Genomic DNA, 26871 nt, shown 5'->3' with positions numbered 1-26871 from the left:
CACAAAAATAAAGTTTAAATAAACATTCTGTGGAATGCCTATGCAGCTGTTCCAGACACAGACAAGCATGGGCGTAAGGGTGTGGACCAGTCCAGACTGCCTGATCTTGAATTTTAACCTCCAGTATTTCCAAGCTGTGTGACCTTGGGCAAGTCCCTCAGCCTCTCTGTGCCCTGATTACTTCATCTATAAGATGGAGATAATAATATTATACATTCATAGCATTGTTGTTAGATGTAAACGAGGTAATCTTTATAAAGCACTTACAACTGGACTGGCACAAAGAAATGGTATAAGCTATCATCATGTTTTTCAAAGCATCCGTAATGCAAACCCCACAAGCTCCCAAACAAACAAAACAAAACAAATTCCAACTGTTTTATTAAAAGATAACTTTTATTTGTGGTTTTCTCATTATAAGAAGAATATATGCCAATGATAGGAAAAATAGAAAACATTAACATTTTTAGTATATTTTCTGTTCACATGCATTAATCATTTTTACAAATATAGGATCATACCATACATACGCTTTTTACTCTGATTCTTTGCATAATGATAAGTAGGGAACAACTTTCTAAATTTGAATATTCTTCCATAAACTCATTTTAAATGCCTCAAAAATAACTCATTCTATAGATTAAAAATTTTTTAACATCTTTATTGGAGTATAATTGCTTTACAATGTTGTGTTAGTTTCTGCTGTATAACAAAGTGAATCAGCTATACGTATACATATATCCCATATCCCCTCCCTCTTGCGTCTCCCTATCCCACCCCTCTAGGTGGTCACTAAGCACCAAGCTGGTCTCCCTGTGCTATGAGGCTGCTTCCCACTAGCTATCTATTTTACATTTGGTAGTGTATATATGTCCATGCCACTCTCACTTCGTCCCAGCTTACCCTTCCCTCTCCCTGTGTCCTCAAGTCCATTCTCTACGTCTGCATCTTTATTCCTGCCCTGCCCCTAGGTTCATCAGAATCATTTTTTCTTTTTTTCTTTTTTAGATTCTATACATATGTGTTAGCATACAGTATCTGTTTTTCTCTTTCTGACTTACTTCACTCTGTATGACAGACTCTAGGTCCATCCACCTCACTACAAATAAATTTCGTTTCTTTTTATGGCTGAGTAATATTCCATTGTATATATGTGCCACATCTTCTTTATCCATTCATCTGTCAGTGGACACTTAGGTTGCTTCCATGTCCTGGCTATTGTAAATAGAGCTGCAATGAACATTGTGGTACATGACTCTTTTTGAATTATGGTTTTCTCTGGGTATATGCCCAACAGTGGGATTGCTGGGTCATATGGTAGTTCTATTTTTAGCTTTTTAAGGAATCTCCTCCATGCTGTTCTCCATAGTGGCTGTATCAACTTACATTCCCACCAACAATGCAAGAGGGTTCCCTTTTCTCCACACCCTCTCCAGCATTTATCGTTTGTAGATTTTCTGATGATGGCCATTCTGACCAGTGTGAGGTGATACCTCATTGTAGTTTTGGTTTGCATTTCTCTAATGATTAGTGATGTTGAGCATCCTTTCATGTGTTTGTTGGCAATCTGTATATCTTCTTTGGAGAAATGTCTATTTAGATCTTCTGCCCATTTTTGGATTGGGTTGTTTGTTTTTGTATGGAAACACAAAAGACCCCAAATAGCCAAAGCAATCTTGAGAAAGAAAAACGGAGCTGGAGGAATCAGGCTCCCTGACTTCAGACTAGACTACAAAGCTATTGACAAAGGATTAATCTCCGAAATATACAAGCACCTCATGCAGCTCAATATTTATTTAGTTTTTAATAATTTCCTTATGATGAATTCTTAAGAGTAGAATTGCTAGCATAAAGGAGTTACAATATGTCACACTTCTGTAACAATAACAACAGCCATAAGAATAGCTGGTATTGATCTGGTGCTTACTGTGAGCTGGGCTGGACTCACAGTGACCCTCAGAGGTAGGAAATTTTACTGTCCACATCTTAGGGATTAGAGAGCAGAGACTCAGAGAGTTGAAGTAACTTGCCCAGGGTCACAGTGCAGCCTGGTGAAAGGTTTAGGCCCAGCTTTGAGAGAAGCCACCAGTGCCCATGATTCTGTTCCGCTTTTGTGCTCGGGAAGGCATTTTGTGACTAGACACGTTCCCAGCTTACTCCCTCTCCTCAGTGATTTATTTTCACAAGCAGCCCACATAAGACCCTCCTGTTGATCTGAGGAGGGCACGGGGCCAAATGTGACATTGTTGGTAAACCACTGTCTAAAGACAATTAAATGGGAATGTGCAGTAAATAAGAAATCACATCAGAAAGCACTGAGAGGTAAAAACTTCCATTCTTCTGACCTCGTGGTAGAGCTTTGGCACATCTTGGAATAGCCTTGAGATGTTCATCACTTTTGCTGAACTTGACCCATACACTGTGGCTGACTAGGTCTTCAGAGCAGTCCCTTCCACCCTTCTCCTGGGTTGGATCAAGAGGCAGCATGATGAGGGCATAGCCTTGTGGGAAGACGAAATATGAAATCAGTCCATTCATGTGCTCAACAAATATTCACTGAATGTCAGTACTGGGGATGCAGAGATGAAAGGCATTTAAAAAGATAGGGACCTGACGAGTTAAGCAACAACGGCACCATCATGTAGGGAGAGCTGGAAGATGCGGTACGGGGTGGAAGATTAGAACTGACGTTCCGGAATCAGCTTGGTCTGGGTTTGAATCTTATCTCTGCTCTGTAGTAGCTGGAGGTTTGTGGATGAGACTGTCTAGATTCAGCTTTGCCGTCCGTAAAATGAGGGCTGTGCCTCATCAGGTTGTTGTGAGAATAAATGAGATAATGCCTAGGAAATAGTAAGCACCCCGTGGAGATCAGTCGATTCGTCTGACGGCTTATGACCCTTACCGCTCACTCGCAGGTAACCTAGCAACCAGAGGTCTCTACAGGGAGAAAGTGGCAAGGTCTCTGGCAGAAACCAGCGCTGGTTTGCAAACTGAGTTTTCCTTGGTCCTCCTCAAGACTAATCCAGATTGCAAAGATCAGGGTCTTCCAACACGGTCAGGATTGGAAGGACTGGAAACAGCTCAGGATTCCTGTCTCCTCTCAATGCTTTTATAAATATACGAGCTGGCGGGGGATCGGGGTGCCTCTCCTGGGGCACACTGCACGGCACATCCAGTCGTGTCCGGCCCGAGCCCAGCTCTTCGTGGGCTGGGAGAGGGGTGGACGGTGTGCATCCTGCTAGCGCTATTCTGTTGTACATTTCTCCAAGTCAATGCCATGTATCATTTATGAAGTTTGTTCCTGTCTCTTGTGTGATAAATTCATCAAATGTTAGCTAAAGAGTTGGTACAGGTAGTTGAAGACCATGAAAATAGGCCACCAATTCTAACCTGTGCAGGATTCTAGGACAGCTTCCTGAAGGAGATGCTACCCGAGCTGACTCTTAGAAGGTGAGTTAAACAGACAAAGAGAAAGGGAAGAGAGGGAAAGATGATTCCAAGCTAAGGGCAGTGAAATTCCCCCTTTTGTATGGGCTGTGTCGAAGCTTCACATAACGATTGTCCTTTTTTAAAAATGGTGCTTTTCTTTAGCCGTCACTTACCCACGAGGACATAGCTTTTCCTTTCAGAACTGGCTCTTACAAGGCCAGGAGGGACCAAGGAGGGCAGCCCCTCTGGAGGTTTAGTAGCTGTGACCCTGGATTGAGTTGTTGCAGATTTACGGCGTGTACACAGCTCCTGCTAGGAATCCACGTTAAATAAAAGGAAAAAAGTGGTCAAACACCACAAAGCTATGAATTACCCTTGAAACTGGGAACACACACTTTTTATGTACTGAGGGGAAGTCTTGAAAATAGGAGATCAGGACTTAGGGTTTTCAGCTGTTTCTCCCTGATCTCGAAAATTTCGTGGGAGAGGGTTAACAATCTCCCAAGAAGACCCTGTCTTCAGATAGATACATCATTCTATCAGAGGCAGACCATAACAGTGGACTCCACCAACGTTATTGAGCACCTACTATGTGCCGTGTGTCGAGGGGCTGCAGCAGTGGACGAGGCAGAGCTCGCCCTTGTGTAGCTGCCGGGCACTGGCATTAGGCCCCTCTAAGAATTCCCAAGAAGGAAGGGCCACCTACCAGGGAATGCATTGTCCCTGCCTTGCCCTGGCCTGGCCTTATTCCTTAAAGTTTGTCCGTGTTGGGACTTCCCTGGTGGTCCAGTGGTTAGGACTCCGTGCTTCCATCTCAGGGGGCACGGGTTCGATCCCTGGTCGGATCCTAGCGTGCCACATGGTGTGGCCAAAAAAAAAATATGATAAAGTTTATCTGTCTTTCTCGTGGAAATCCCTCTGAAACACCTCTGAGAAGGAGGCGTGCTGGGATCTCACCATGGTATTAGAGTTGGTGCTAACACTCTTTAGCAGTAACAGTCGATCCTTTTCTATTCATTTTGCATTCCCCCTACATTCCCCCCATCCCATCCCAGACATTCAAAACACACTCCTTCGAAAACCACACTTTTAGGCTTGATAACGGAGTTGGTGGGCAGGGGATGGGGCTTGGCAGGACCCATCAGCTGCTTATCTTCACCCAGCGAACCGCCAAAGCCCCTGCCAGTTCCAGAGGGCCCTCAAGGGAACCAGACACAGTGAGCACACCGGGTGAGAAGCTCTCTTTTTATTACAGAAAAAGGGTCTGGTCTCATCTTTTATAACCGTTCGTCAGAGCATCCGTCTCTGCAGACCTTCCGTCGGGCTACCGTCCTACTGAAAGGAAACTCTGAAGTTTTAGAAGGCCAGCTCTCTGAGGGCAAAGAATGTCCGGTTCCCTGCCTCATCTCCAGGGCTGACAGCAGTGTGGTCTGTAGGGGGCGCATCCATCCCCGTGGCCTGCTGGTCCCCTCTGCAGCCTGCAGACCCGCGGTCTTGTCCGCACTCCCTCCAACTCCGCAGTGCTGGCCCGCTTGCTCTCCCCGAGTCATGCCAAGCTCATTCTGTCTCGTGGCTTTGGCACTGGCTGTTCCCTCTTTCTGGAATGCTCCTCCCTGATATTCAGGTGGCTCCTTCCTTCCTTCTGTCAGGCCCCTACCCAAACGCCATGCCCTCCGTGAGCCCTTTCCCGACAAGGGGCTCTAAAACTGGATACTCCTTTCTGCTTTATCCCCATACTCTACTTTATTTGGCTTCAGTCAACTGAATTTAGCCATAAATGACTAGCCACCCAATGCAACATTTTACGCGTACAGTTTGATTCCTAAAATGTGAAAAGGGTGTCTGAGTAAGCACCGTCACAATCACGATATAAAGCGTTGCCACCCCTCAGAAGCTCCCCTGGGCCCCATGGCAACCTCCTACCAGCCCCCCGCTGATCTGCGTTCTGCCGCTAGAGGTTAGGTTTGTCTTCCCTGTAGTTTTATGAACAGGGTAGCCTGTGCTCCTTTGTGTCTGGCCTCTTTCACTCAGCCTAATGCCAATGAGATTCACCCACATTGTTGTGTGTATCCATGGCTCATCCCTGTTATGACTGAGTAGACGTCCAGTTGTATGGCTGCACTATAATCGGCTTGTCCGCTCACTTGTTGATGGGCGTTTGGGTTGTCTTTGGTTTGCCCTTTTTTATTCATAGCCCTCATCACTCCGTGGCATTCTGTTCCCCTGAGGCAATGTCAGTCCCCCGGAGGGCAGGAACCTTGGCCATAGGATTCACTGCTGGATCCCCAGGGCCCAGAGCAGGGAGGGCCAGGCACATAGTAGGTGCTCAATGTTTGTTGATGGAACCAATAGTTTTACATTCATTTTCCCCTGTAGCATGAGGCCTGGGCAAGACACAGGCTTGCAAGCTGGGCTTCAGATCTTTCTTTCCTGTGAACCCAATCTAGAGACCTTCAAGCCTTCCAAGGGAAACCAGACGTTAGCTGGGGCTCCCTGCTCGGTGCTCAGTGTGTCTGTGCCCTGTCGTCCTGCCCATGATTTCTGAGTTCCTGTGGCTTCTTCCTCGTGTATCTTCTGATCTCTGCTTTTTTGCCCCGTGATATCCAGGAAAGATGCTCACTCTCTTTGCTGGTTTCCATGAGAAATTCCATCACATCAAGGCTCTTATCAATTTCCCTTAGTTTTTTTCTCTTTTTTTATTTGTTGGATTTGGGAGTGTGGGGAGGGGTCACAGGAAGAGGCCACATTGTGGCCTGGGTGGTCCCCAACATCTTGCTGCTCTCACCTCCCCTCCCTTTACCTCTCTCTAGCTCCCTCTCTATTTCCAGTGACCAAAAATGTCTTCCTTTGTCTCTCCCAGAAAAGTCCCGCCTGCCCTCACGTTCCTTGGTTTCTTGCTTTCTGCTTAAGCAGTGTGTTGAAGAACAGTTTTTCCCCCAATAAGATTAGTAAAATGGCTCCATCTCATCACAGATGGGCGGGGTACCCCCTGAATCCCAGGCACCCCTGTCTTTGTCTTACCGGCGCAGCCTACCAAGAGGGAAGAGATACTCCGGGTCAGGGCAATGGAATCCAAAACACAGAGCAACTTGTGTCCTGAGTATGATTCTGTTGACAGTCCTGCAGGCTGCTTTAGGAGTCCCTTTCTGTCATCGGAGGCCCTCCCACCCTGACACACAGCATAGATTCTCTTTCCCAAAGACAGGAAGGTAAACCTTGATCTCCCCATAGGAGCAAGGCTGACCAGCACCACGTTCCGGCTGCCTGTTTATTCAGTGCCCGGGCCTGGAACGCAGCGGCTTCGGGACACGCTCTCCTAAGCTGACTGCTTGGGTGTGAAGCCCAGTTCTGCCACTTACCAGCTCCTGAGCAAGTGATGTAACCTCTCTGTGCCTCGGTTTCCTCATACGCAAAGTGGGGATAGTGATTTATATTCATTGGGGCTATTATAAGCATTAAATGAGATGGTACATGCGAATCACTTAGAACAGTGCCTGGCCTCATTAAATGTTACCTCGTGGTATCATCCAAGCAGTTAGCAAACAAAACTCAGGAAAACTGTATCGCATTTACTAAAAATTCCTAAGAACTTTTCCTAAAGAGGTTATGTCCTTTCAGTAGTTGTATCACCAAATTCCACTGTGTTGGTATACACTCCACTCTGGGTACGATTTCCTTTGGGCCTAAAGGTTTACATTCATTCAGTCAAGATCTTTGCTGAGTACCCACTACGTGCCAGGCACTGCTCTAGGCCCCAGGGGATACCATATGGAACAAAACAGACACATCTCCTACTTATTTATTTATTTATATATTTTTCTGGATTCAAAGCTGGTTAACATTTATTTATTTGTTTGGTTGTTTTTTTTTATTGAGGTATAGTTTATGTACAATATTATATAAGTTTCAGGTGTACAGCATAGTGATTCACAATGTTTAAAGATTACATTCCATTTATAGTTATTCTAGGGTCTCCCAGTCTTAAGAAGTTTGTGTTCAAGAGGAGTGAGATGGGGCTTCCCTGGTGGCACAGTGGTTGAGAGTCCGCCTGCCGGTGCGGGGAACGCAGGTTCGAGCCCCGGTCTGGGAAGATCCCACATGCCACGGAGCGGCTGGGCCCATGAGCCATGGCCGCTGAGCCTGCGCGTCCGGAGCCTGTGCTCCGCAACGGGAGAGGCCACAGCAGTGAGAGGCCCGCGTACCGAAAAAAAAAAAAAAAAAAAAGTAGTGAGATGGACTATAAATTAGCAGATAAGTGACAAGGTTTTTTTCAATGAGTTTTTGATGAGTTTTTGCTGAGGACAGAAAAGGAGAAGTGATAGAAGCATTTTAGAATGGGTGGTTAGGGATGCCCTTTCTAAGGTCATGGTGTTTCGGCGGGCATGATTGACAAAAGGAGCAGGCAGCTGGGGACTTCCCTGGTGGTCCAGTGGTAAAGAATTCACCTTCCAATGAAGGGGACGCGGGTTTGATCCCTGGTCTGGAAACTAAGATCCCACATGGCACGGGGCAACTAAGCCTGCACGCCTCAACTACTGAGCTCGCACGCCTCAACGAGAGAGGCCATGTGCTGCAAACCTCAGAGCCCATGCGCCCTGGAGCCCGCGTGCCACTACTAGAGAGAGAAAACCCACAAGCCACAACTAGAGAGAAGCCTGCATGCCACAGCGAAGAGCTCGCTCTGAAATGAATGATCCCACATGCCTCAGCGAAGATCCCGTGTGCCACAACTAAGATCCAGTGCGGCCAAAACTAAAATAAATAAATTGTTAAAAAAAAAATGCAAAGAAAAAAAGCAGGCAGCTGTAGGATCAGGAGGAAGAGCTTGTGCAAAGGCCCTGAGGATGGGATGAGCTTGGCATATTCCAGAGACAGAGAGGAGAGCAGTGTGGCTGGAACACAAGGAGAGAGAAGTTTGGAGGTGGGCAAGAGGAAGTTATGGGCCAGGTATGGCCAGCACCCAGCAAAACCATCCAGAACTTTCTTGACCTCTTTTTGCATCTTCTCCAGTGGTCCATCTTTCTGTCCTCAGGTGCCCAACCCACTCTGCTCAAGCCTGACGCTAGCACTCCTGGGCTCTGCCTTCCTCCCCCTTCTCTGCTCACTGGCATCTTTAGGAAATTTACAAACCAGGCCAGCCACCAGCTATGCTGGAAGCTACAGCCAGGTTCTTGGAAAACTTAAGGCGACCTCCCACAGTTAAGACTCATGCAAATCCAAGTTCAAGTCCTCGCTTGGCCACCAACCACAGTCAGTGGCCCTGGGTATGTTACTTAACTTCTCTAGCAGCCTTTGTTCTCTCCTGAGAAATGGGGAGGAGAATAAGATTTCTGGGAGGATGAAATGAGATACCATATATCAGCTTTTGCCATTATGCCTGGCACATAGCAAGTGCCTAGAAAAAAAATAGGGACTTCTTCTTTTCGATGATTACGTTTTCCGCCACTGCAAGAGGACGTGCGGTGAAGGAATCAAGAGTTGCACCTGTGTGGATGTAGTCTCCCCTGCTCCTTACTGTAAGGAATTTCAGGCTGCTTGATCCGCACGATGGAGCCCAGCATGATGATTGCTACAGTCCGCAAATACAGGTGCTGTTTCCTTCCCAGAAGCTTAGGGGCTCGTTCGCATAGCTGGTGGACAGACAGCCCAGCAGTGCCCACACTGGGCCAGTCAGCATCTAATGAAGTGACTTGAACACTGTAAGTAGGAACTGAAAAGACACGCGAGGCCACGTGGAAGGAAGGGAGCCCCCCACCCCCACCGGAGCACGGCCCACCACCCTCATCCTTCCACGCTTCCCGGAGCACTCAGCCCTTTGAAGGAGAGAAAAGAGGTGGTGCAGAGCTTTCAATGAGGAATCAGCCAGACCCACTTTGCCACGGGCCTAGCTGGAGGCGGAAAGAGATGCACAGGCCCCCAGGAGCGACCCACCACTGCCAGTTGTCACCAGATGCCACCAGAGACTCTGTGGTCATGTGGCTTCGAGCAGCCCTCACTCACACATGCTGCTTCCCTGCCATCCAACCGACTGCTGTGTGTGCCCTGCCGTCTGAGGCAGAATCAACATCAGACATCAGGAGGCCGGGGATGCAGCCAGCGCGGGGCCAGGTTGCGGCAGGCCCTCCGTGGGAATGTCGGCATTCGCCGCTGCTCCTGTCCACGTGGGCCCTCAGCGAGCAGGTGGTCCAAATAGCAAGAAACTTACTTACCCGCCCCCCGCCCCACTTTCCCGGGGTCCTGGACCCAGTAATAACATCTTCCTGAAGGGTGATGGATCTGTCGTTAACCTTGCCCTCTGTGGCAGGTGTGTATTTGCATGGCTTCCAGAAGCATCTCTCAGCTGCGCGCTCCCTGCCTGTGGACGCTTTCCCTCCTGGGAAAGTGACAGGCCCTGCTCAGCGGTGCAGCCCCCTCTGCTCTCTCCTCCAGCTCCTCTGGAAACCCACTAAGTTGTCTTAATTATAATTCCTCCTTGGTCTCTGCCAAGAAGGGGGCAGATTGAAAATTGGATCGGATATTTCCTGTGGTTTCTTTCTTTGTCCCTCAAGCGCTCGTAAAAGTTGTGTTTCCATGCCACTTTGGGCTATGACTAATGACTTAAAGGCACAGCCCTCACACTGCATGCCAACATGTGTTGTTTTCCAGAGGCCAAGGGAAAGAAGAGAACTTCGGTGACAGAGGGGGAGTTTATCAGGGGTTGTGGCGCTGTCACCCTCTGGGTGACCTTACTGCCTGGTCAAGAGAGGCCAGCTGCCTTGAGAGACAGACTTGGCCCTGCAGGCAGCCTGTGCACACACATCCCCCATCGGGGTTGGGTCACGGGCCTTCTGATCCTCTTCCAAGGCTCTCTGCAGATCTATCAGACAGAACGTGCCAGGAAGCAACCTTCTTAGTCCTTCAAGCACAGCACGGTCCTCCAACAGCCTGGAATTGATCATGATGGGATCCTGGAGCTAAGGAAACAGATGTCCCTGGTGCTAAGCCTGAGTTATCAATCCCCAGTGCTGGGGCATGAGAAAGCAACTCTGGCCAGGGTCTGAGTTCTTGGAAGATGGACTCTTCCTAGTGTCAGCCAGGCTGCCGTCTAGGATTCCTAGAGAGCAGAGGCTCTCCAGAACCAGATGGCCTCCATGCAAACCAGCTTGTTACTGTGCTTCTGCTTTCCCTGCCCTGGAAAGCAGTCTCTGCATCTGGCTGGCTTGATCCACCTTGTGTTTCTAGCCTCCAACCCTCCCCGGGTTATAGCAGCCGTGAATGATGCTATGTGACGCTGCTTGGTATATGTTAACCTGTGAGGAGGGTAACTACATATTCCAAATGGGAGCACTCTCAAGAGTGAAAGGAGGAACAGAGGAGATGGAAACTAGGACATCCCTGGGCAGACTGGGATAGATAGACACCCTACACATAATAGGTTGGAACTCGGCCGACAGAAGATGCTGCCATCCTGGGTGATTCTCTCCCACCGCCCCTAAGAAGTGGAAACATTTGCTGGTACTTTACTATAATCTTGGGAGGTGAACCAGGAAGGAAGAGAAGCATGAGGTTAAGAAATCTTGAAGGCTGTGCTGAAATAACACATGAAATAACATATAACACAAATAATAACACATGTTGAGGCTACGCCTCAACATTTCAGTAGCTTGATTTTTTTTTCATGTGTACAACATTATAGTGGGTTGGCCAAAAAGTTCGTTCAGTTTTAAGTAAACATAAAAGACACATTTTTCATTTTCACCAAGAACTTTACTGAAAAATGTATTCATTAACCGAGTGAACTTTTGGGCCAACCCAGTATTTCAGCGTCTGTATGCACCGCAGTGTGCTCACGACCAAAGTTTTGTTTCCATCCATCACCATACAGTTGACCCCCTTCACCCATTTTGCCCTCCCCCACCCCCCTTCCCCTCTGGTAGCCACTACCCACCCCTTTTTTCTGTGTCAGTGGCCTAATTTAGTAAGTGTTTATCGCTTGCTTGTGTCAGTATTTCCAGCTTCCCTCCAAGCGCTAATCTAGGATCCAGGCCACTCCTATCTTGTGACTCCATCATCTTGGGCTTTAAGAGAACTCTGGTTCTCTCTAGAGGCAGATAGGTAGGGAGAGTGAGCAAGTAGGAGGTGGCACAGAACGTTTTATGGCAGGGTCTAGAAGTGGAGTTCATCCCACAGCGTATGTTCCATTGACGGGAACACTGTCACGTGCTCCCACATAAAAGCAAGGAAGCTGGAAAGGAACAAGACACTGATACAGACAGTGACCGTCAATCTCTACCACAGTGGTCACTAAGGAACAGTGTCAAAGGAGGAAAAGAGGGAAGACAAGCGACGGAGCAAAGAAAGTCCAAAGAAAGAAAGTGTACATTGGACATCATCCTATTGAGAATTTTTTAATTTAATTAATTAATTTATTTATTTTTGGCTGCGTTGGGTCTTCGTTGCTGCGTGTCGGCTTTCTCTAGTTGTGGCGAGCAGGGGCTAGCCTTCATTGCGGTGCGTGGGCTTCTCATTGCGCTGGCTTCTCTGGTTGTGGAGCACGGGCTCTAGGCGCGCAGGCTCAGTAGTTGCGGCTCGTGGACTCCAGAGCACAGGCTCAGTAGTTGTGGCGCACGGATTTAGCTGCTCCGCGGCATGTGGGATCTTCCCGCACCAGGGCTCTAACCCGTGTCTCCTGCATTGGCAGGCGGATTCTTAACCACTACGCCACCAGGGAAGTCCCTCCACTGAGAATTGAAAAGGTGAAGTCATAATGGCCATCTAAAGTCACCTCTCAAATCTTGATGATCTATAGGCAGATTCCTTGGGCCACAGTGTCCATCACGTGCACGTCTGGTGGTGCATGACTGAGGCTTGCTGCCTGTAACTCTGCCCCTTTCTCTTCTATTCAGGAAAGCACATTAGAAGACAAGGGAGGGCAGGTGATTATTACTGGAGACAAAACCTTCAGTACATGGCAACTTAGTTTCCTTTCAATGGAATTCATTTACAGATTCAGTAATTTATGCACTTGATATTTTACAAATATTTATTGATCAAACTCTGCTCAAGATGAATTAGACACAGCAATGAATTACCATCATGATAGCAGAAACTTTCAGGGTGTGTTTACCATATACTGAGTGCTGACTATTCTAAGCACTTTACATGGTTTGACTCATTTAATCTTTACAACAGTGTTTTGCTGTATTATTATTATGTTTTGAAATTATACCCATTTTAAAGATAAGGAGACTGAGGCACAGAGAATTGAAATAGCTTGTGCAAGTGTCACAGCAAGTAAGCAGCAGAGCGTGGGTTCTAATCAGGCAGTCTAGCTCCGAAGTTCTCAGGCTTAACCACTCTGCCATGCAGAAGAAACCCCTGCCCTCCTGGAGTTTACATTCTTCTGAGTAGACAGACAATAAGCATAAAAACATTATATCAGGGCTTCCCTGGTGGCGCAGTGGTTAAAAATCCGCCTGCCAATGCAGGGGACACAGGTTCGAGCCCTGGTCTGGGAAGATCCCACATGCCACAGAGCAACTAAGCCCGTGCGCCACAACTACTGAGCCTGCGCTCTAGAGCCCGCAAGCCACAACTACTGAAGCCTGTGCTCCTAGAGCTCGTGCTCCACAACAAGAGAAGTCACCACAATGAGAGACCCACGCACCACCGCAATGAAGAGTAGCCCCCGCTTGCTGCAACTAGAGAAAGCCCGTGCACAGCAACGAAGACTCAACGCAGCCAAAAATAAATAAATACATTTATTTTTTTAAAAAAACATTGTATCATTTTAGAGGGTGATAAGTGCTTTGAAGAAAATAAAGCACAACAAAGAGATACAGGATTGGGACACCTCAGACCAACATGTCCCAGTGCCCCTGGCTCACAGATTCTTCCTTAAATGAAAACTACTCTCCGTACTTCCGTGGAGGGGCTCCGAGGAGCCGGCCAAAATAGATGTCCGCTCTCTCCTCTGACAAATACCTTTTCCAAGAGTCATTTGATTGGTTGGACAGCGTGCACTGCTGCTGGTCCTAAGCCATTTCTGTGTCCCTGGGCTGGGCAGCCAGTTCAGCAAGAGATGACTGATGCCCAAATTAATAATGAGCAATGGCCCCATGCAAGTAACCACCTTCCCCCAACTTTTCCTCGTGGGAATGATAACCTGGACCCCAAATGAACTATATCCTTCTCACCTCGGCACTGAGGAAGTTACACTCATTCCTCTGGCTGAAAGCAGTTTGTAGACATGGGTCTGGGTAGTCGGAAATTTACAAGCTGTTAAGGAACAAATGCTCTGGTTACAAAGGGCTCCGAAAGGAGCATCAGTTTGTCATATCACTGCAGATCATTTATTTTATCCCATAAAGACAGCTGCAACCAACAGGCTCTGGGGTAGAGGGAAGCTAAATACAAACATTCGTTTCCTGAGAGATGGAGGAGATTTCCACTTCCTACGCAGCGTCCCTTGCCAGGCCCCCAGATACAAAAGCTAGAACCATGTGCTTCTCTTCTGCGATCCTTGTGATTTGCAAATAAGTGACTCAGAGTCACAGGGTACTTCATAAAATGGTTATTATCTTCCAGGCACTGCCCTAAGCATTATCTCATGTCATCCTTATAACATCCCCAAAAGGTGGGTGTTATTATTCCCTAGTATGCAAACCAGGAAGAGGGTGAAAGATCCGCCTCACTTCAAACAGTAGCAAATGGCAGTCAGAATTCAAACCCAGGTCTGTCTGACAGCAAAACCTTTGTACCTAAGCTTATAGACTCTTTTGGTTTCAATTATCACATTTCAGTTGGGAAAAGCTGGCAATTCTGCTGACAAGGAAGTCCCATTAGTAGATTTCCTGGAGTTTCATTCTTTGAAGTTCGTGAAAGGGGTTACAGTGGATGTCAGTAACCCACATAACCCTTTTGATGGCAGGGAAAGTGGTGAGAGAGAGCTTAATCCCACAGTGGTGGTTTTTATCTGCTAAAGACCTACACTTTGAATGTTCTCTGGAAGTCAAGATGCAAATGACTTTCCTGTGGAATGATTTCGCAAGAGTTCGCAAGATGATTGCATTTCTGCTGGGGTCTTATTGATTTTCTCATCAACAAGTAAGAGACATGGGTGTCCTCTTTGCCTTTCCCTTCATCCTCTCTGTCCAGCCCATGGTCAAGCCCTGTCCTCTCTTCCCTAGAAATGTTCCTGCAAAGTTGTCCCCTTTCCTCATTCACTGTCCTAATCAAGACGCCTGTCACCTCACACTTGGGTTTCTGCAGTTGCTTGCTAACTGGTCTTTCTGCTTCTTTTCATTCCCTCTTCTAGAACACCTCATAGCCTGCCTGCAAATGAATTCCTCAGAACATTCCTCCCATCACGTCGTCAGTCACTGCTCAAGGATCTTCTGTGGCTCCCACTTGCCTGCCGCAGGATTTCACCATTCCCTAGGACAGGCCCCTTTGGATCACACTTGCTCTCCCATTCCCCTCACTCCATTCCTGGTTGCCTTCACCCACCACTCTGTCTTCCACTGATTGCTTCCAGTTCTGAGCCTGGTTTCCATTGAAACAGAGTTTCATAGTTAATTGCTGGTCGATGGGAGGCCAGGCACTGTGAGGGCACTGCACCTAAACAGATCTAGGTCCACATTTTTGCTTGCTCAGTTGGTCACTGGGTGACGTTTGATGTGTTGCTGGACTTCTCTGAGCCTCAGTTTTCTTATCTGTAAAATAAGATACCAATAGTGCTGATCTTACAGCGGTTTTGCAAGAGTTGAATGAAATGATGATGACAATGGTGGTGGTGATGACAGCTCGCATGTATTTTGTGTTTGCTTTGTGCCAGGCACTGTTATCAATGTGATCTTATTTCTCACAACAAGCTATAACATAGGTACCGTTATTTTCAGTTTTGCAGATGGGAAAATTGAGGGAGGGACAGGTGAAGCTAATAAGTTCCAGATTCTCTCCCAGGTAGTCTGGCCCCTCAGCCCTCTTTCTTAACTACTCTGATATACCACCTTCCTTTCATGAATGAGCAGTCAAGGGTATCTGGTAACATAGGTTCATAATTCTTTACCTGAAACTCTTGAGTGCCAGATGCAATTTGGATTTCAGAATTGGGGGAATTATTAAAAAGTTATACTTGGCATATGCTATGTATCCTATAACACCCCAGTAGGGACTGGAGCAAAAACCCATCTCTCTCTCTCTCTCTCTCTCTCTCTCTCTCTCTCTCTCTCTCTCTGTCTCTCTCTCTCTCTCTCACACACACACACACACACACACACAGGAAAAAAACCACAAAAGCTGAAAAGAGATTATGGCCTTATAGTCATAAAACTATTAGCAATAATTATAATAAATGGTGACTGTTATTATTACAACTTTCATGACTCTCGTTTTACTTATAATCAAATGAGCTTATAGTAAAATGTACTCAGGAGTGTCTCTCAGTTAACTAATGGGGCTGGAGGGGAAGGTGCTTGTTATGGGACCAGGTCTGCACCCTGTGTCACATGCTCTCTTCTTTTCCCAGTATGACTTCATGGAGCGTCTGGACGGGAAGGAGAAATGGAGCGTGGTCGAGTCACCCAGGGAACGCCGGAGCATACAGACCCTGGTTCAAAACGAAGCCGTGTTTGTCCAGTACCTGGACGTGGGCCTGTGGCACCTGGCCTTCTACAATGATGGCAAAGACAAAGAGATGGTTTCCTTCAACACTGTAGTCTTAGGTAGGTACGGGATCTCTGAGGTGATATGTCAGGAAGGAAAGGATGGAAGTGTCTGGCTTCTCTGTTGAAGGCGCATCTTCCAAGGTGGTCCTACTATGTAGGGGACCAAACCAGCATCCTTAATTTAGGGTTCATAGTATCACCTAAAACTAGCCCTGATTAAAATATGAATGCTACTTAAATCATGAAAATCCACTGTGAATACCAGGGATTGAGTTGCAGTGAAGAGCTTGGCTCCAGCCACCTGGCTCAAGCCCTGGCCACACAACCTAGGCAAATCATTGGACTTTTGTCAGCCTCAGTTCCTCATGGTACAACAGAACTAACTAGTCCCTCCTTATAGTGCTACTGTAAGGAATAAATGAAACGTTACAGGTATAAATCCCTAAGCAGCCGGTAAATACTGACCGTTCGTGTCAGGTCAAAATTTTTCTCAAGAATCAAGGAAAGCGCAAACTAAATATTTTTTTAAAAACCTGAAAAATAAATCAAGGATATAACCATAAGAAAGAAATCATATCTTTGTTCCCAAATTGGTAAATTTCAAAAAGCTTGAATTAAGCACGTGTCATTTGGGGCATGTTTTATAGCAGTCCTTTTTAGTAGCCATTGGGGAAAAGCTACGATTTTATCCAAAATTTCCCCTTATATGTGCATACAAACCTGTAGGAGTGCCACTATTTTGAGAATATTTCATGAGGTTTTCTAAAGCAAGCCCTAAGAATTTTAACAATCATATCACCTATAAATAATTTTCATAACATTTATTTTGTCATTAGGTTTTAATCTTCTTACTAATGATAATAACTGATCCTCTCTGAATCAGGGCAGATTTTTAGACCCATTTCACAGAGGAATTAACTGAGGTTCAGGAAACTGAGTCCCTCAAGGTCCCAGGATATGGAAATGATGGAAATGGCATGGACTCCTGGGCCTCATTCATTGCCTTTCTGCAACGCCATGTTGTCCCAGCAGCGTTTAGTTGTGGACCTCAAGTTTCACTAGAGAAACCTAGATAAGATGGTTGATCCAGGATTAAATCCTACCTTTTCTTTCCCACATCCTACCTGGGAGAGTCACTAAACTCCCTGAGCCTCAGATTCATCGTTTGTGGGAAGGTAATGACGATATCTCCGAAGGGAGGGATGATGTGACTTCATGTACTGAACCTGTCTGGAATGGAGCTGGTAGTCATTCGTGAAAGCTGATGATTTTTTTTTTAATATTTATTTATTTATTTGGCTGCACTGGGTCTTATTTTCAGGATCTTCGTTGCAGCACGCGGGATCTTTTAGTTGCGGCACGTGGGATCTAGTTCCCTGACCAGGGATCGAACCCAGGCCCCCTGCATTGGGAGCGTGGAGCCTTAGCCACTGGACCACCAGGGAAGTCCCAAGCTGATGACTTTTTAAGAGCGCATCTTGTACAGCGGTTTTTCTATTGACTGCATGTTAAGACCTTCTCTGTTAGTTTCATGGATTGCTCTGAAGGATTTCCTGATTCTTGAAAGAGAACCTGAAATTCAGGTGGCAGCCACAACTTCAGAATGGTACAAAATCAGGTGGGATTTGGTATTTACCATAGCATTGAAGTTAATGCTTAGTCCCTCTGTTAAGGAAAGATTGACCCTAACAGGGTTAGCCAAATGCTCCTTTTAAAGCAGTGCTTGGCATGCCAGAGCCCATGGGCCAAGTCTGGCCCACTGCCTATTTTTATAAATAAAGTTTTATTGGACCACAGCCACATTCATCTGTTGACAAATTGTCTGTGGCAGCTATAACAACAGAGTTGAGTGGTTGCAGTGGAGACAGTTTGGCCCATAAAGCCTAAATATTTACTCTCTGTCACTTGACAGAAAAAGTTTGCCAAGCCCTGCTCTACACTAATGGCATAAACTTTGTATCAGGAAAGTCACTGGAGAAGTCTTCCACCGTTGGGGAAAGTTCCCAGGAGCATGTTATGTACCAATGAGGGAAAAAAAAAATAATGTAAAAGGATAAAAACCAGATCACAAAAGAAAGAAACTGGCAACAGATTTAGAACTAGTTTGGGATGGTAAGATAAAGAACAATCTTTTGCTTAAGAACATGATGGGAAATGATATCCTTTTGGTCACTTTGTGTGTTTTTTTAAAAAAACTTTTTGTAAATCTTTTTTTTTTCTGATTTTTATTGGAGTATAGTAGATTTACAATGTTGTGTTAGTTTCAGGTGTACAGTAAAGTGCGTCAGTTATACATATACATATATCTACTCTTTTTTAGATTCTTTTCCCATATAGGTCATTACACAGTATTGAGTACAGTTCCTGTGCTAAACCGTAGGTCCTTATTAGTTATCTATTTTATATGTAGTAGTGTGTACACGTCAATCCCAATCCTCCAATTTATCCCCACCCCTTTCCCCCTTGGTAATCATAAGCTTGTTTTCTACATCTGTGACTCCATTTCTGTTTTGTAAATAGGTTTATTTGCACCATTTTTTGAGATTCCACATATAAGTGAGAGCATGTGATATTTGTCTTTCTCTGTCTGACTGACCTCACTCAGTATGACAGTCTCCAGGTCCATGCATTCGCCTTGTGTTTAAATGCAAAGACTTGATACACATGACAGCAAACCCCACACACGGCAGCTGGCTTAGCTGGAGTCTATAAAGACTCAGTGGAATGGTTAATAACAAAAACAGTAACAACGGCACGTCTATAGAGAGTTGACCATGTACTAGCTCCTGGACTTGGCCCTTCTGGGGTCTAGATCAGTTAACCCATAGAGTAGTTATATGAGGTCATTACTACCAATATTCTGTTTTCCAGTTGAGGAAGCCCAGACTCAGTGAAGTTAAACAAGTTGCCCAAGGTCACACACAGCTAGTAAGGGGTGGAGTCAGGATTCAAACTCTTCCAGAGCCTGTGCTCTTAACCACTGGATTGCTTTGGATTCGAGCCAGATAAATCCCTTTCCCCTTCCACACAGCAAGTTGTCTGGGGGCCATGTTATCTAACAATGGCTTCTGCCCTCCGTTGCCTTTATCCACATGGACACAGACAGTGGTAGTGAGATGCCCTTCCCCCAGGCCATTACCCTCATTCGCCTGTCGGAGCTGGGAATAGCAATTCTCCCCAGAGGATTTCTCTCGTCTGGACTGTAGCTCAAAGAGAAAGTCAAAGGTTATCGGCCTAATAGTTGGGCAGACATCTTGATAGAGCAATGATAGTAATTGGCCTGAAATGTAGGGAAAAGTGCAGTGTTTTATTTGGTTCAGAGATTCTCCCACACATATCTATTATCGGAACACACTCCATCAGAGCAGCCAGGAGCGCCGAAAGCCCCTGTGATATGAAACAGAAGGAAAGATGTTAGATGGGTGTTGACCAGCCATCACACTAAATATACCTTTGACTCAGGGATGTCTTTTGTGTTTTGGAGAGAAGCAGCCTGCTTTCAGAAATGAGTTTCATCTCAGGGTACCACAGAGTGGCATTCTTGAAGCACGGTGCAGATTTCGGGGAGGCCAGCCTCCACTTGTATAAAAATCCCGTTTCCTGGGCTAACTCTCATCACCTGCCTTGTTTCCTCAACAAAAGTCCAACCAGGTTGACAAAAAGGAAAGCTGATAAGATTTCAAGAGTAATATTTAATTGGGTGTTAGAAAAGGGGGACTGAGAGAGGTGAGCTCCTTCTATATTTCAGCAGTACTACATAATTGTTCCTTTCCTCAAAAACTGTAGAAATGCTTCAAAGACAAGACCTGGGCGGGGGGTGGCATGGTGAGAATGTAAATTGATACAGCCACTAGGGAGAACAGTATGGAGGTTCCTTAAAAAACTAAAAACAGAACTACCATATGGCCCAGCAATCCCACTACTGGGCATATACCCTGAGGAAACCATAATTCAAAAAGACACATGCACCCCAATGTTCATTGCAGCACTGATTACAGTAGCCAGGACACGGAAGCAACCTAAGTGTCCATCGACAGATGAATGGATAAAGATGTGGTACATATATACAATGGAATGTTACTCAGCGATAAAAAGGAAGGAAATTGTGCCATTTGCAGAGACGTGGATGGATCTAGAGACTGTCATATAGAGTGAAGAGAGTTAGAAAGAGAAAAACAAACATCGTATAATATCACTTATATTTGAAATCTAGAAAAATGATGCAGTTGAGCTTATTTGCAAAGCAGAAATAGAGACAAAGACGTAGAGAACAAACGTATGGATACCAAGGTGGCGGGGAGGTGGGATGAATTGGATACCAAGGTGGCGGGGAGGTGGGGTGAATTGGATACCAAGGTGGCGGGGAGGTGGGGTGAATTGGGAGACTGGGATTGACATATATACACTACTATACATAAGATAGATAACTAATGAGAACCTACTATATAGCACAGGGAACCCTACTCATTGCTCTGTGGTGACCTAAATGGGAAGGAAATCCAAAAAAGAGGGGATATATGTATATGTATAGCTGATTCACTTTGCTGTACAGCAGAAACTAACACAACATTGTAAAGCAACTATACTCCAATACAAATTAATTTTTAAAAAAGACCTGGGGAAATTGAATGAAAAATACTCTTCACTGCAGTTTTTGCTCATTTTGGATTCTCCCACCCTCTGAGATGCGTGCGCGTACACACATACATACACACACACTTCAACTATTACTTACCAAGGACCTACTGTGTGCCAAGCATTGAGAATACCTGGGTGATCAGTTCAGCTCTGGTCTCTTCCTCACGGAGCTTGATGAGAGAAGACAGATAGGTAAAAAGACAATTATAGGAATTAGGGGAAGATAGAGGAAAGGGTACAAAACCCAGGTTGAGGGCAGTAGGGAAGGAAGATGCCTAGAAGCTAAATGTTTTCTAAACTGAGACTTAAGGATAAATACCTCAGCTAAAGGGCAAGGAGGCCTTCCAGCCCAGCACAGAGCCTATGCAAAGACCGTAGTCCTTTTCCCTGGGACTGTGGTAGCAAAGAGCTTCCTCTCTTCGATGCTCTGTCTCTGAGGATGTTAGGTTGGAGAACAGGGAGATTTCCACCAAAGCATCCCCAGACCCAGATGCTCAGTGAGAACCTAACTCTACTTTGCTGTCCGAGTGACTTCTGAACATGCAAGCTGGAGAATGTCATGTTTCTGTTGAAAATTTTTCGCTTGCTCCCATTGGTCCCAGAATAAAATGTAAAACTCATCCACATGGTCTCCTGGGCCCTAGATGATCTGGGTTTCTCCAGACTCATCTTAGGTCACTCTCTTCCTTTTTAGCTACCCTCCAGCCACGTGGGATTCAGTTCTGCCGTTTTCCACCTCAGGGCCTTTGCATCAGCTCTTCCTTCTGCCTGGGATACTCTTTCTTGCTTGCTTTTTTATTTTTTTTACTTTTTTTTGTGGCCATGCTGCGAGGCTTGCAGATCTTAGTTTCCCGACCAGGGATCAAACCTCGGCCCACTGCAGTGGAAGCACAGGGTCCTAACCACTGGACCGCCAGGGCATTCCCCTGCCTGGAATACTCTTCACCTGGCTGTTCCAGCTCACCCTTATATGTCACCTGCATAGAATAGAGACGCCCTCCCTGACTGTCCTTTCTCAGTAGCTTCCACCTCTTACTCCCCATCACAGTGTCCTATTCTCTTCAAAGCAGATATCACAATTTTTATTTGATTTGATAATTTTTTTTTGGCCTGTATTCTCTATGACAGTGGAAGTTCTGTGAGGACAGGGACTGTGTCTGTCTTAGTCACCATTGTATTCACCAATGTCTTGTAGGGTGCCTTGCATATAACAGTTGCTCAGTTAATAAAGTAAACCCGGGCTTCCCTGGTGGCGCAGTGGTTGAGAGTCCTCCTGCCGATGCAGGGTACATGGGTTCATGCCCTGGTCTGGGAAGATCCCACGTGCCGCGGAGCGGCTGGGCCCATGAGCCATGGCCACTGAGCCCGTGCGTCCCGAGCCTGTGCTCCACAACGGGAGAGGCCACAACAGTGAGAGGCCCGCGTACCGCAAAAAAAAAAAAAAAAAAAAAAAAAAGTAAACCCTATGTCAAGGACTGTGACAGGTCTGAGATCTCACCGTAATTGTCAGCTCACACAGTAGTCGGCCACAGTCTCATAGATGTTATCAGAAGAGGAGGTGCTCCTGGGTCAGAGACAAAAGACTTTATTCCTCAGAGCAATGTAATATCCACAGTATCAACATATGTGCCAGTTCCAAGCCCCAGTCCCCACAGGGCAACACAAGCAGAGCCAGGTGTTACCTACACAGGCAGTGGGTTACATGACAGGAGAGAAACTCTGAATTTACTGTCCTTGAGTCTCCAAATGGGCGGTGAGCCTGCTCATTCTTTTCTCCAGAGGGAGACATTATCTTTATTTATACTGGACAGTAACTAAACTTGCCCTTTGCTCTGGAGACAGACACTGTCTCTATCTCCCAGGGCTGTTCACTATACAGACAGCCTTTAAAAAAAGATAGTCCAGAGCTAAGGAGTCAGTGCCTCTGCTCATAAGACATTCAGGAACACAAGACACCCGTGGCAAATTGTCTCCTAACATCATGTGAAATTGCTTTTTGACCTGCAAAAGCAGCTACTTCATATGATTCAACCTAATGCTTTTTGAATGAAAGAAGGAACGGAGGATGAATAGATGAAACAAATCGATAGCTACTTAGATGCTTCTCAGCCCACCTTTATTCTGCCAACCTCAGGGAGTTGAGCCTGCAGTGATAATTGTTAGACACTAAAGACATTGGCTTGGGAATTCCCTGGCGGTCCAGTGGTTAGGACTCTGTGCTTTCACTGCTGAGGGCTCGGGTTCAGTCCCTGGTCAGGGAACTAAGATCCTCAAGCCACGCAATGCAGCCAGAAAAAAAAAAAAAGAAGAAGAAAATAAATTGGCTCGATACTGATTTTGAAAAAGCAGATACACTGATTGAGTTCTCCTAGTGCCAGAAACCAACCACACCCGGATTCCGGCAGAAGAGAGCTGAGAAGTGAAGCACTATAGAAAGAAAGCACTACGGAGTGGTTTGGTTTTTCAGTCCAGAGTGGGAATAAATGGGAAGTTCGGTTTAAAGGAAAACCTCCCTTACCATTCACAGGTGACTCCATTAGGGACAATTAGACTTCCTAGTCTTTCATGCATATCACCAAGCCAATGTCCCCAGCTCCCCAAGGACTGTGTCATGTCATCTTTGGGGCGTAGTGGCTTTTGATCATCTTAGTAATTTAGAACCTGAAAGTCTAAATGTGTTTATTTGAACGTAAGGCAAAATTAGGTTAATAATAATCATAATTTTAAAAGAGTATGACTCCTTCTGTGCAGACCCAAATCAACATGAAAAAGTTCCAAAATTATCCCTTTGAAGGCATTACTTGAGGGTACACATAGCAAGGTAAATCACGAAATAAGATGGCTATACAGGTTAGAACAAGGGTGAACTAATCGATTTTCATGAAAAATAAGATCTGCAAAAAGCTAGGCATAAAAGACCTTTTGTACCACCCCAAACCTGCTACTTAATGAATCCCCAAATCATGCCAAAATTGATCAGTCTTAACGTATTTAGACTTCTCTTTCTTTAACGCAGGGGATTTTTTTTACTCTGTAAATCTGAGATCAGGAGGCACCACTGTCATTTGGAGAATCACTCTCTATCCTTAAGGCTAAAAGCTGATATCCCACATCTCAGACCAAATCTCAGATTGACAGGATGATGTTGGGGCAGGGTGGGGCTTACAGTGTTTAAAAACTTGCCAGCATTCAGTCTTGGAAAATTGTAGTTTTTAAATCCAGACAAGTAGTTTCTTTTGCAAAAGCAAAAATTGCAGCAGTATTAGCCCCATATTCCTGCCTGGGCTAATCACACGGAGAGCAGTGGTTACATCCATGCATTGTTCAAGTTGCCCTAGTCCCCACCCATCCCTGTTCTCCTCCTTCGCTCACTTCTCCCTACCGGTCCTCTGTAGGCACCTGAGGTTACTACCACTGCTCCTGAAAAACAGGGGATGGCTGACTATTAAATTGCTTCACCAGCAGGCAGAGAAAAAAGTGATTGTTCAATTTCTCTCTTTTTCAGATTCAGTGCAGGACTGTCCACGTAACTGCCATGGGAATGGCGAGTGTGTGTCCGGGCTGTGTCACTGCTTTCCAGGATTTCTAGGAGTAGACTGTGCTAAAGGTATTTACCACCACTTCCCTGCTATGACTGGAAAATAGAAAATAGGCTTCTCAAAAAGGGGTGGGAGAAGGGGCACCAATGTAGCCTCCCCAGCAAATTCCACTGGGATATCTCGTAAACCCGTGCATGCTACACGTCCTAATGCTTTGGCAAAGAGTAGACTTCGATGTGTGACAACTGGCCAGTATACCTGTGAGAGCAGGGCAGGTATCCTTGCCATTGAGGTGTGCTGAGAAGAAAGACTTGCTAAAAATGAGATGGTTAGATTTCCTGTAAAAGCAGAAGTGAATTACCATCGCTCCTTTCTTATAATCATTAACGTCCATGAAATGGAAGATTAAGCATCTCAGGGTTAGTAAATTTCATTCATTCTGGCCAGCTATGCTCTTAATCTGGGGAGTGCTATTTATCTTGGCTGAATTGGTTTTAAATTGTATTATTAATTTATCTACACTGCCTTGCACAGGATGATGGGGGCCCTGGGATTCTTGGGGGGAAAGTATTATAAGAAAGAAAATGACTCTCACAAGGACAGAGGACTTAGGGCTGCCTACCTAGCTAGCAAGAGACCTTGAGCCTGACCTTCAAGCAGTGCGATCACAGGCGAGTGCAGCGGAGAGCAGAGTTTCTCACACTTTTTAGACATGTGTACACACACACACACAAGTATACATTCTAGATAAATACAACCGTAAAATTAAAATGAGACGTTCACAAACAACTCTTCATGTTTCTTTTCTATTCTGTACCGTTTCACTTTTTATAAATGAAATACACTGACTATGCTGATTCCCCACCCGCCAGTGAGTCTGAAAAACAGTGATGGAGAGGTTCCAGGCCCTTGCTCAGGAGTCAGGCATTCCTGGGTTCCAATCCCAAGCTCAGCCGTTCAGGATCTCTGTGATCCTGAACAAGTGATCTGACATTTCTGAATCTCCGTTTCCTCCTCTGGGAAAGTGGGGAATTCCTTCCTAAATTCATCCTGAGGATGGAATGCAAGAACACACCCCAAGCTCTTAGCGGAACACACTGTGAGCCCTCGGAGGGTTTAGTCTTACCATCTTTTATTTACATAGGTCATAGTATATTTACTTATACATTCATATAATATTTTCATCCTTTTATGTGCTCCTCATTAAAAGACCATCCTACCTTGACGTTCTGAGAGCGAGGCAGTCATTAGTCAAGCCGCTCTGGAAAAGCTAAATCACAATGGCTTGGGGAAATCGTATTTCAGATACTCACAGTATTTCAAAGATTTGCGATGCCCATCCTTCTGAATGCTGACTGATCAGTGACTAGGACTCTTTTAAGTGCCTGAAGTTCTGGATTTGGTTGCGCGTGTGTGAGACTCATTCCTAGATGACACCACCTATGGATACATTCATAAAGGTTTGGTAAAACCTGTCAGACGCAAAAGGAGAAGAGAGCACGAAGCCACCGGACCGTTCTCTTGGCTGCCTTGCACCTTGGCACGCTCTGCCCGGGGCACGTGGACACATGCCCAAGCAGACACTGGAGCCTGGTGTTCCTCGCAGCCACCCCTTTGCTCCGGTTCTGAAGGGCTCTGCTGAGGCAGGTAGATGACACCCTGCCGCACGGTTGTCATGTACTTTTCAGAACGAAGGCTTTCAAGGAGGGGAAACCTCAGTAGCATTCGAATGGCTTTCCTCGCGTAATCTAATTTCCTAGGAGTGAAGGCCTTAATGAGAGGAAGGACAGAATAGTCCTTTTATCTGTGGCTGCAAATGGGCTGAACCCTCAGCTGCAGGGCCTGTGAGCTGTAAATGTATATTAACACTGACACACATCAATGTATTATTAATCCCCAAAAACGTGTGTGCTCTGACTGCACATCCAGGGATCAGCCTTTCAGCCCTGAGTACCCCGGCCATTTAAGAACTCTTCACTCTCGATCCATTTGCAGATGAGCGTCCACTCTGCATTATGGATCTGTAATGGGGTGTGCATTTAGCTGCTTAAAAGGCCTCTCGGTGTGCGTTTTGCATTTACCACCTGTACTGTGGCCAGGCGCGCGCTCTGAGCGTGCATTAGCCGCGGTATATAATTGATCCTCACGAAACAAATATCGAGTGGCTGTTAAGAGTAGTTCCTCCTGCACACTCAGAAGCTGTTCCTGAAATCGGCCTCTGAACCTGTATATTTTAATTCAGCTGTTGATGCCTACAGTGGACAAAATTGAAGCGTTTAGAGATTAAAATTGCTTTCTCCTTGTTTCCCCATCTATTCTTGGCAAAGTTGGCTTAAGAATGTCAGGAGTAAGCTTCTACCGCTTTGCCCTAAAGATGTTGCTTCCTTAGTATTTTTGAAATTTAAGCTACTTCATTAATAATGATGGTGTTTGGAAACACTCTAAACCCTTGTTTCACACACTTTGCTCTTTCATGTACCACCTTTATGTTTGTTGCCAAATTCGTGGGCCATCAGAATTTTTATTTCCTTCCCATATTTCTTTGAGTCTGCCCATTAGGTTTACACAGATGAATTTATTTTAAAAGGACTCAGGTCAAAATGAAAAGTTAAAAAAGA

General features: G+C 45.7%; 1 protein-coding gene across 1 annotated transcript in view; it reads left to right on the top strand.

Moving 5' to 3' along the window:
- Positions 1 to 26871, top strand: part of LOC132423081 (teneurin-2) — a 713011-nt gene that overhangs the window by 505365 nt on the left and 180775 nt on the right. The window contains exons 7-8 of the mRNA XM_060008418.1: positions 15938 to 16133; positions 24220 to 24321. Coding sequence (XP_059864401.1) covers positions 15938 to 16133; positions 24220 to 24321 — 298 coding nt within the window. The remainder of the gene's footprint in view (positions 1 to 15937; positions 16134 to 24219; positions 24322 to 26871) is intronic.

This window comes from Delphinus delphis, chromosome 3 (genome assembly GCF_949987515.2).
Source record: "Delphinus delphis chromosome 3, mDelDel1.2, whole genome shotgun sequence".
NCBI classification, from domain to species: domain Eukaryota; kingdom Metazoa; phylum Chordata; class Mammalia; order Artiodactyla; family Delphinidae; genus Delphinus; species Delphinus delphis.
The sequence above is the reverse complement of the archived record's forward strand: the minus strand, read 5'-3'. Positions and strand labels throughout refer to the sequence as shown.